Below are 10,372 nucleotides of genomic sequence, written 5' to 3'. Positions count from 1 at the left end.
GGATGAAGAAAAAGAAAACTAAAAAAAAGCTCAATTCATCACATCTTGCAAGCTAAGTTGCTTGGAGGATATTTAACACCCTATCCCCTTTGCTTTGGATGATGAAAGTTAAGGACACTGCATTTGTTGACCAATCAGAAACTAAGGACAGCCAGGTAAAAAGTTCTGAGAAGCCAATGACTCCTTTAACAACCAAAATGTGATTGTTGGGATATAGTTATCCTTAAATCTGTTGATCAAGCTAACCACCACCAAGCCAAAATGGTCCTCAACTTTTCCCATTGATTCAAGTTTACTTCTCTAGTGTTCTTGTTCTATTTGGTAAGTGGTTGGGCACAAAAGGATGCATATAATATCAGTTGTTGGACTGTCGATGAATTTCTTTATGCCTGAATGCAAATCTTAATTCAAGCAACTACAATCTGCTAGGCTATAAGGCCATAACGTTTTTGTCCCCGGTATTATTATTTTTTTGCCGCATACATGAGTTTAGTTAAGTTGGTTAGAGCGGATATGCTCTCTATTATACACCCGACTTCGAATCCTCATCCTCATAGTTTAGATTAGTTTGAAGTAAATTATCGTTTCTATAAAAAAAAAAGCTGTTTTTCTATCTAATAATAAGAAGGAAAAAAGCCAGAATTAATTCTCATGTGGCATCTCTTGAGCAGTAATGCATTTACAGGTGGATCCACCAGAAGCATGAAACATATCTGATATTAATAGGACCCTTGTTGTTCATATGGTGTGAGCCTGTTAATCACATTGATAATATTGCCGGGGGCCAATTGCACCAATCATAAATACCATATCCTTAACAAGAAAATGATTATAACAGTGATGTTATTTGTATTAAATTTATATGTATTATATTGCTTGTTTTTGTTATTGAAGAGGAAAATTTAAAATTGAGACATTTTACTAAAATTTATTAGTATAAAGTATAATATCACTGAACTAAGAGCTCGTTAGTATAAAATATATTACTATATACAACCAATAATAATATAGTGAGTAAATGTCGTATAAATAATTTTTTTAGAAAAAAAGGTCTATTTTTGTAAGAAATTAAAATAGTATTAAAAATTAAAAATGGTTTCCAATTGATATTCCTATGCTTGGGCTTTAGTGGGCGTCCAACCTCATGTTTCCTTAAAAATAAAAAATAAATAAAGTATTTTTTTATTATTTAAAATAAACAAAACTCTTGTTACAAGAATATAAATCTACACAATCATTGCCGGCGGCAATATTCAAAGCAAAAACTGGAAAAATAAAAAAGATGGAAAATGATATGTCAACGGTGGACGCTCTAAGGCCTAAGCCTTTGACCAATGATATTCCAAAGTTTTGCAGAAAAATGAGAGGGCTTAGTTGTCTTTTAAGCTACTGGACAATCAAATTTGATGATTCCTCTACCAAACATTCTGCAAATAATTTTAACCACTACTCAAGAAATATTTATTTATACAAAGCAAAATAACAATATTTAATTTAAAAAATACTTCTTGATAAGTATGTAAATGGTTATATCATTTTCTCAGACCCAAAAAAAATAAATAATTGGTAATGTCCTTTTTCTTTTTTCTTTTTCTAAAAGACAAGAGAGAGGGGGAGTCAATTTTCTCAGTTTTCAGTTGTTTAATGCTGAAGGGAAGCCTTGCTTGACATGTAGAAGACCTCTCAAATACACAAAGTCCCCTCTTTCTTTCCTCCCCTCTCAATTTGTGATCTGTGGAGGAAAATTCATTAGGATTTTGCTTCTCAGGTCCTGCAATTTATACGTAAGTTCCTCTTCCAGTTTTTCCTGTCTGTAATTCTCTATTTCATGATTGATTTGATTGAATATCTGTTTTTATCTTCTGGGTTTTGTTGGGATGTTGATAAAGCTTGGTGCTTTTGCAAAACTTTTTGTTAATCCTTTCAATTTATATGATATGATTGTGTTCTGTAGTATCCGTAGTTTAGATTTCTTATTTTGACGATTTATGAGCTGAAATGGGATGTGCCGCAATTTGGTACATACATGCTGCAAATAAGCTGTGGTTTGATTTGAAATTTGTGGGAGGTTTTGCAACACATATATGGATTTGTACATACAGACCTTTAAGAATGAAATTTTTTTGAAGACGCAAGAACTAAGGTGTTGTTGACCCAAGTACTTGTTCATTATAGTACCATGGAAATTTTGTGTTGTATTGCCACCTCAGCTGGATGATTAGCAAATGGTACTGGGTCCAGCCCCTGTGTTCGGTTCCATTTTGAAGCTAATGATTGCTTAGTATGCTTTAATTAGTTGTGATTAATGGATTTGGATGCTCTGAGAAAGGTGGTTTCTGAAAGATTTTGAACCATAATAAGGGAGGGCTTGTTTAGCCACAGGCAATTGCAAACTGTAGTGCAAGCTTGTAACTTTTGCGTTTGTTGTTTTCTGTTTGATCTGCAAGCAAGTAAAGATGAATGGTTTCTCACAGATCATGAACCAAAAATTTGTGGGATAAATTGGATCTGAAGTGAGATTGTAATTTTGTGAAACAGGTTTATTGAGGTGTGGCAAGTCAGGACTTTTGACAACTCATATTCATCTGCTCTAGCATACATGGATCAAAGTACTCAAACTTCCCTTGATTTACTAATGCTTACTGTTCTTTGTATATGATAAATGATGCCTATATATTCACTTATTCAGAACTGAAACGGCTAAGTTAACATGATCAGTCTCATAGTTCCACTACTTCCTAACTCTGATACAAGATTTATTGGTGTTGCAGATGCTTCGGCAGAGGGTTTGAGAAACGACCTTGAGCTAGTGAGATCCTCCTCTGAAAAGCAACTTTTGAGACCATCAGCCCGATATTATTCAGTTTTTAAAGGTAGCAATCTGTCTGGACCTTTTTTTTGCCAATCCTGTTTTGGACTTTGCAACGTATAAGTGCTTTCACATTTATCTCTGACAATTATGAATCTTCCTCTCATGGACTATGGAATGTGTTTGTTATCTAGGTAACCCTAAGAATCTTCCTTTTTTTGCCGACCCGATTGTCTGTAATTCTTTAAGAAATGACAGTTTAAGTTTTCTGTCTTTTTTAATGTATATCTGGTTGCATGTTAAAAGCTTAATCAGCTTGCCTGCATCCGATTAGAGGGAAAGGCATTGTCTGTTGATTTGGATTTTCAATGTAATTCACGGCATTCTAGAATTGATGGTTGTGGTCTCAGACTCTGCTGATTTATCATTGGGCTTACATGCAGTTTTTATTTAACAAAAATCATTAATCTGATCTGAATGCATATAATTTCTACTTTCTGTACATAAACAAGATCTTTATAGCAACTGGATCTTTTATACAAACTGTTTATCCAGACAAGTGAGAGGTATTATGGTCATGGTAGGGCAAGCAACAGATGCTGCAGATCCTGAAAAAGGCAGGTATACCCTAATTCGGGATGCAGAGGACTTTTCATCAGGGATGTACGAGAAGCAGCTTCCATGCTTTGGCTGCGGGATAGGATGGTTTTCGTGAGTATCTTTAATACCTTCTTCCGCCTTTATTTTCATTATCCCTTCCCTTGTCTCATTCCTATTTCTTGCACTGCAGTTTTCTTTTAGGCTTTGTCTTCCCAGTGATGTGGTACTATGCTACAGTTCTGTATTTTGGAAATTACTATCGCAAGGATCCAAGGGAGCGAGCAGGACTGGCTGCCTCTGCAATTGCTGTATATCTCTCATCCTGTCTAACATTTTTCTTTAGAGCCTTAAATTTTATATTTTCAACTGTGTTTCAGAGAGTTAATCAGCATAATTATCCAATTGTTGCAGGCACTAGCTTGTTCTGTCGTGCTGTTGGTCATAGCATTGTTTCGGATATTCTAGCCTTAGTCAACCGGATGTAAAATGTGCTAACATCATCTTTGCAAGCATGAAGAAAGCATAGTTGAATTGGAAGGGACTTTAAGGACACAGATACTAACACTTTTTCGTCGAGAGGGACGTAAAAGAAAGAAGAAAGAGGTGAAGAGAACCTTCATGCGTCTATACTTACTACCAGCTTGGATGATGATGAGCTACAATACCGTTTCCATATTGAGTGATTGTGTTTGTAAACATTGTAATTATACAACTTTATAGAGGTATATAGAGCTGTGATCAAGGCATTCCCAGTTCGTGAGTTTGATTCGTGCATCTTTATCTTTATCTTTAAACGCAGAACTTGACCATTATGGATATTCATATTTTTGAGGTTGCCGCCACCTTAGTTCATAGTGGTTGAAAAACTGAAACCCCCCGAAAAAACCGTTTACCTCACGATAAGGGTAAATTCCCTTCTCTCCTCCTCCAGCTGCTTCTCTGTTGATCTTTTATTTCAAATCCGACATCTTTTCTTATTCTGAATGAAAAAACACTGGTTATTCGACAACGCCTAATTCAAACCATTTGCCTCGGCCAACCAACTAGGATTAATAGAATCCTCAACCAAATTGGACTTTCTTTTTCATTTTTTGGTTTGTTTGTTAACCTCAATAATAAAAAAGAATTGAGAGGGACGGACCAAACATAAAGCCAAGCTGGATTAACAAATGTGTCCAGAGACAGGTAAGTTAAGAATGGATCTTGTATTATGAGAAAATCATCACAATGTCTGTCTGATTCATATAGAATTGAAGAATTAATGACAATGATATTTCTTCTGAAAACTTTTCAAACAGAAGAAAAAATATGAGTCCTAGACTTGTAACTCCAAATACAAACCGCATAAATAAAAAAACTTGCATACGAAAAAAGGTTACAGCCAACCATCTGCATTTGATTCTGAATTTGAATGAGGTTCCAGCCAACCAGGGCCGGCAAGGCTGCACAGGAGACACTACAGTGATTTCCAGTCACTCCACTTCAAACTGTATTTTAATCCTTGGCCACCAAATGAACATGCTTGTTCTCAACTTTAAATCTGGAGCTTGAATTGATCTGGCACCAAACAAGTAATATGATTAAAAATAATAATGTAAACGTGGAGCCAATGATTAATAGATACCATTTAATTGAAAGTACTAAATAAACATTGGATAGGCAAACCTTGTGATCAAGCATATCACTCAATTTGGCTTCATCATCTGTTCTGCCCGATTCTTCAATAGCCTTCAGAACAAGTTTTTTCAATTTCCTCATCTTTAGAACTCCGTCATTCTGCACCAATGCATACAAAAAGCAGATTTTAGTATATATAGAAACAAAACTGTTTTCTACTCTAATAATGGTCACCGACTCTCCATCCTAAGGAATGGAAAGTGCGTCTTTTCTCATGCCATCGCACTCATTTCACTAATGCATGCTATAAAGAAAGAGGATGAGTATTACTTTCTTTTTCTTTCTTTTTTCCTTTTCTAAAGTGGCATAATTCATTGCGCAATTTTACTGGAAAGCAAGAAATGATGTTATTCAGAATACATACCGATTTTAAGGTTGATGTGATCAACTTCTTCCAATTTATTTTCATATTGGATTCATTCTTAGCAGAGCTAGATTCCACCAACTTATCTTTCTCCAACTGACTCTCCTTTCCATTTGCTTCTGTCTTCCATGTATTATCCCTAGTCGTCTTCCTTGATTCATCATTCTTGGATGCATCAAGTTTTCTCTTTTTCTCTGACAACAAAGTTCCATTCCCTGCTTCAGAACTGTTTTGCTCCACATTGACTCTAGATGCATCCTGCAATTTAGGTTCCTCAATTTGTTTATTCTCAGGTGTAGGTTTTGTATCCAGGGCAGATTCTTCCGGCTGCTCAGGCTGTTGCTTTGCAGCGTGGATTGCTCGGGCTCTTGCCCTGTGCTTCTTTCCTTCGGCATGGAGCAGCAGGGTCTGCTCACTAGTAGCTTTAGTATTGCAAAGACTGCAAAAACACATATCCAGAAAAGTATGATCAGATCCCAATCATGGAAAGAAAACTGAATGCAATCTCTGAATACCACGCTAATAATATATCATGCATATTTTATTGTGAAGATAGTTGGTAATAGTTGGTAGTACCAATATCACTATGTCAAAGTGTATTGTCTCTTCTCCAACTCTTCCATGTTTCATATCTACAACAGATGATGCATTTATTTCAAAACAAACTAATTTAGCAATTTGCACCATTGCTTTCAATGGGCAGCAGCAGCAATATGAATGCACACAAACATTTAATAAAAATATGCATGCATTTCCAAGGAAATTCATTACATTGATTAATTTTAGGTCTGAACAAGCATGTGAATAAAAGATTATCATAAAATCAGAACAAGGAAAACAATACCTACAAAACCACGGAAAGCGTTTGGATAACCCAACAGTAATATCAAAATCAGGCTGCTGCTTTGAATCCTTGTTGGGCTTGGCTCCCCCACCATTCAAAGCTTTCCCTTGTCCCTTTGGACCATATTTTTCCTGAAAGCAAAAACAAAGAAATACACTGTATACCAAACTGAAGCTTATAACCGAGATATATACTATTTTTTCCCAACATTAAGTAGTAGATATTGGTCCAATGGACATGGAAAATGAAATGAGACATCCATCATATAAATTGTAGCATTGTATTTAGACTGTTAATGCATAACCCAATTCATAAAAATCTCCTAACGAAGCCAATTCGATCAAATTATTAGATATGAAAACAATAAAGAGACTTACTGCCTCAGTAATGCATTGTGTGTGACTCTGAACGCTTTCTTGCCCAAACATCTCCCCGCAATCAATGCATGATAACTGAAACATATAAAAAAAATTAACAAAGTGAGCAACCCAGAAAATAAGTTAAGGACTAGGACTTTATTAAGGCCTATATTTTCTTGGCAACCAAACAGCGAGTCCCAGGTAATGAGGATCGGGAAAAAGGAGACCTTGCGAGCAGAGCAGGACCTGAAGTGACCCGGCAACTTGGGTTTCTTGAGGTTGTCTCCACAATCCTCACACTGAAACCACACCATCTCTCTGTTTCAAGCAGAAGAAAGGGAAAGCTCTGTGATTAAATGACCGAAGAGGTGAGTTGGGGTTTTAGGCCATTTTAACAGGAATTAGAATTAGGGTTTTATATTTGTTAAGAGTACCTACCAAAGCGACTGCGACCCATTTCGTTTACGTACGCGTTCGACCCACAACTGAAGGAATAACGGAGGCCCAAAAGTTGGGCTCTCTCTTTCTCACTTTGAGTTCAAGTGAATTATAGGAGCAACTAAAGCAAGCCCAAATTGTGCTGAAGTAAGACGCATTACTTTCTTTTTCATCACTTAACATGATACTTTGACATGTGTTACCATCAATCGCTTAAATGCTTGAGCATAAATATATAGGCAACTAACCGTAGCATTCTTGTAATATTTTTTTATGTCATACGTAAATTTATAAATTTGAATCCTAAGCGAATTCGTTTTTTGTCGTACAATATTCATTGAAGATGAAAAACGTTTCATCAAATGCGGGTTCCAAAATCCCAAAAATAGGTAAAAAATTGTTGTTCGATGAAATTCTCTATACCTATAGCGTCAAGTAAGGGCTGGTTTCTACCTAGGCCTTGTTTGAAATTGCAATTTGCTAAGTCAAGCCTCGAGGCTCAAAAGAATGGGGACTCCTCTTAAAGTCTGACTTGTAGGAATGTAAAGATAAAGTTAAAGAAAAGAAAAGGGACTGCTAAACGCTAGCTAGCCTAGCTCTTTGGAGAAACTTGGACGGCACTTGGCCTTGGTGACCACTGACCAGTGGCTGTCCTTTCTCAATCTGTCTCTTCACTCAGGTTAATTTGTCTCCAAGAAACCAGTCTCTTCCTTCCCTACTCCAAAATTTCAATCATACACAAAAGCTCTGTCATCTGTCGACACGCACCACAATCCCAGCTCACAGCCTCAGATCGAAGGGATGAGATGCAAAGTGTTATTTAATCAGTTGGAAAATAAAAAAAACAACATGCACTTGCTTGCAAGCCTTGGGATGGGACCCCTCTCTCTCTCTCTCTCTCTCTCCTTTGAAATGTGCAAAAGGACATGCGTGGGTCAAGGATATAAGCTAAAGCACTAGGATTCAAATTATAGCTTTTCCCACAATCGCTTAGTGCTCTTCAGCTCCTGCTGTGATTTTTTTAAGTACGTATGCTATTAGTTGTCACGCTTGGCAGCTTTTCCAAGTCAATTTTTCCACTAAAAAACTGGCGCTTCATTTACTTACAGTCTGAAACCAACACAGTTTGAGAAAAACAAAATAGAAAAATGCAGAAAATTGGTAGCACAACGCTCTCATAAAAAGCAGCTTAATACACATTCGTGCTTTAACAGAACAGTAGATTGTAAAAAGCATTAGGAAAAGAACAGAGGGGAGGAGGAGGTCGGTCTTTTGACAGAGTGTCTCATAAAAGGATATAATTTTCAATGATTGCAGCCACGCTCCAATCATTCAAACAAAGCGAAGAAGAAGATGCTTGAGTACTACGAGTGTCCTGTGCTTCTGTGTCGTATGGGCTACACGTGCATGGCTCTACCTGCACAACTTGCTTTTGCTTGCCTTAGAAATACTTCAATTTCATCCTCTTCTTCTTAGTTTGATGGATTGGCAGAATTTTTGGATAAAAGATTCATACTTGAAGGTTTTAAAAGAGTTTATAATTTGTCGGTATATTATTGGTTGTTAGCACCAACTCTTTGTTGAGTGATACACATTACCAAAACAGCTTAACGTATGTGTAATGCATGATTCCTTTTTTTTTTTTTTTTTTTTTTTCATAAATCATAAGTTATAGCATATCCTCATGATTCACATGTATAATTTTCCTTCCTTCCCCTTGATGTATATCTTCATCGATCTCTTATCATTTACCTACATCAACACGTAATTTGTATATGCTAAAAAAAAATTCGTAATATGTCATGTCCGTATCTTCAATCTACCTAATTTGTAGTAGAGATTGACACGTATTACTCTTATTCGATTGAAAATAACAATTTCCTCCCTAATACATGTTTAATTATCAAAAAGACAATCAAAAGGTTTTTGATTAACAATTGTGAAACGTGCATCATTATTTGATTTCAATTTTTCAAGTGTAATAGTATCTCTGTCTGCTAAAGGCTATTTGCTTCCCAAGTGTTTTTGTTTTATTTTTTATACTCTATCTCCACAACCAAAAGGCTCAAAAAAAAAAACCCAACTCATCAAAAGCTTTGCAATGCAAGTAAACAAAGCCTAAAAGACCCACCAAAACCACCACCACCCACCTACTTGGTCCCCAACTCACTATCCCCGCCACCGCTGCAACCTCCATGCCTCGCCGCCATCCGTCATCGTCCCCGCTTCTCAGTCCGCCGGTGCTTATCATACTGCTGCCCATCATCACCTTCCTCTTCCTCTTCTGCACCATCCCTCCATTTCTGTCCCTCACCTCTCAAATCCTCCGACCCACAATTTCCGTCAAGAAAAGCTGGGACTCCCTCAACGTTCTCCTCGTCGTCTTTGCGATTCTCTGCGGGATCTTCGCCAAGCGAAACGACGACGGATCACCCGCCGAGGAGGATCCTATCCAAAATGCTTCTGACCCGTTAAATAATAGTATTGCCGCGAACAACACAACAAACACATCAGAAGCCGAAGTCTTGCTTCCACAACAATGGTTTGGATTTTCAGAGAGGCCACCGGAAACCAGAGGTGGCCGGTTGCGGAGGAGCAGCAGCTCCTACCCAGATCTGAGGCAGCTCGGCCAACAGTCCTCATGGGAATCTGGAGATCACAGCAAGTCTCAGTTTCGCTTCTTCGATGACTTCGAAATCAACAACACTACTTATCATCGTACTCCGCCGCCAATTTCGCGCCAAAGCCGCTCCCGTGAGTACTCGGATGTAATTAAGGAGATTCCGGTGGACACTTTCGTACTTCGCTCTTCTCCTCCTCCGCCGCCCCAGTCGCCTGCGCCGCCACCTCCACCGCCTCCTCCGCTGCGTCATCAAAATCCGAGAAGGGCGTATGAGACCGTTAGACGTAGAGATCATAAGGAGAAAGTACCCAACACTAACAGTGTTATTGTTAATGAGGCTCAACAATTCGAGCAGGTTCGATCTCCGCCACCAACGCCGCCGCCTCCTCCTCCGCCACGTCCTGCAGCGTCGCCATCGCCAATGCGGATTCGGCCGGAGCATAAACGTAGAAAGACTAACGTGAAGAAGGAGATAGCTATGGTTTGGGCTTCGGTTCTGTCCAACCAGAGAAAGAGGAAGAAGAAGCAGAAGCCCCCCAGTACCAGAGACATTTACGATACTGCCACCCACTCTCCGCCAGAACAACAAGTACGAGAAGGAGGAGGAGAAGGAGAGTATTATTACACAAGACCACGGTCGCAGCTCTCGCGCACTCGC

The 10,372-nt window shown here is 38.1% G+C and overlaps 3 protein-coding genes across 3 annotated transcripts in view; 2 read left to right on the top strand and 1 right to left on the bottom strand.

Annotated features, from left to right (window-relative positions):
• On the top strand, positions 1,549-4,251 carry LOC18769436. The gene is made up of 6 exons (XM_007202677.2): positions 1,549-1,784; positions 2,539-2,609; positions 2,772-2,873; positions 3,394-3,520; positions 3,600-3,717; positions 3,821-4,251. Exons 2-6 carry the CDS (start codon positions 2,600-2,602, stop codon positions 3,872-3,874), a joined length of 411 nt encoding a protein of 136 aa, XP_007202739.1. The 5' UTR covers positions 1,549-1,784; positions 2,539-2,599; the 3' UTR covers positions 3,875-4,251.
• LOC18770876 (UBP1-associated proteins 1C) lies at positions 4,596-7,080 on the bottom strand. Its single transcript, XM_007202303.2, has 6 exons — positions 6,881-7,080; positions 6,672-6,746; positions 6,295-6,425; positions 5,451-5,889; positions 5,075-5,185; positions 4,596-4,966 (listed from the first exon to the last, which is right to left on the bottom strand). The coding sequence occupies exons 1-6, from the start codon at positions 6,965-6,967 to the stop codon at positions 4,904-4,906; spliced, it is 906 nt and encodes a 301-aa protein (XP_007202365.1). The 5' UTR covers positions 6,968-7,080; the 3' UTR covers positions 4,596-4,903.
• LOC18771008 (ras-associated and pleckstrin homology domains-containing protein 1) overlaps positions 8,546-10,372 on the top strand; it is a 2,556-nt gene continuing 729 nt past the window's right edge. The window contains exon 1 of the mRNA XM_007203786.2: positions 8,546-10,370. Within this exon, the coding sequence (XP_007203848.2) occupies positions 9,287-10,370 (1,084 nt within the window). The 5' untranslated portion in view covers positions 8,546-9,286. The remainder of the gene's footprint in view (positions 10,371-10,372) is intronic.

Source organism: Prunus persica, chromosome G7 (assembly GCF_000346465.2).
Source record: "Prunus persica cultivar Lovell chromosome G7, Prunus_persica_NCBIv2, whole genome shotgun sequence".
In the NCBI taxonomy this organism is placed as follows: Eukaryota; Viridiplantae; Streptophyta; class Magnoliopsida; order Rosales; family Rosaceae; genus Prunus; species Prunus persica.
The sequence above is the reverse complement of the archived record's forward strand: the minus strand, read 5'-3'. Positions and strand labels throughout refer to the sequence as shown.

Excerpts from the sequence above, each read along its gene's own strand:
- LOC18769436 (XM_007202677.2), top strand. Across the intron at positions 2,874-3,393 it reads ATATTATTCAGTTTTTAAAG|GGCAAGCAACAGATGCTGCA; the intron begins GTAGCAATCTGT and ends TGGTCATGGTAG. Across the intron at positions 3,718-3,820 it reads TGGCTGCCTCTGCAATTGCT|GCACTAGCTTGTTCTGTCGT; the intron begins GTATATCTCTCA and ends CAATTGTTGCAG.
- LOC18770876 (XM_007202303.2), bottom strand. The coding sequence starts at position 6,967 with ATGGTGTGGTTTCAGTGTGAGGATTGTGGAGACAACCTCAAGAAACCC. Across the intron at positions 6,747-6,880 it reads GGTCCTGCTCTGCTCGCAAG|TTATCATGCATTGATTGCGG; the intron begins GTCTCCTTTTTC and ends TATATGTTTCAG. Across the intron at positions 6,426-6,671 it reads CACAATGCATTACTGAGGCA|GAAAAATATGGTCCAAAGGG; the intron begins GTAAGTCTCTTT and ends TTTTGCTTTCAG.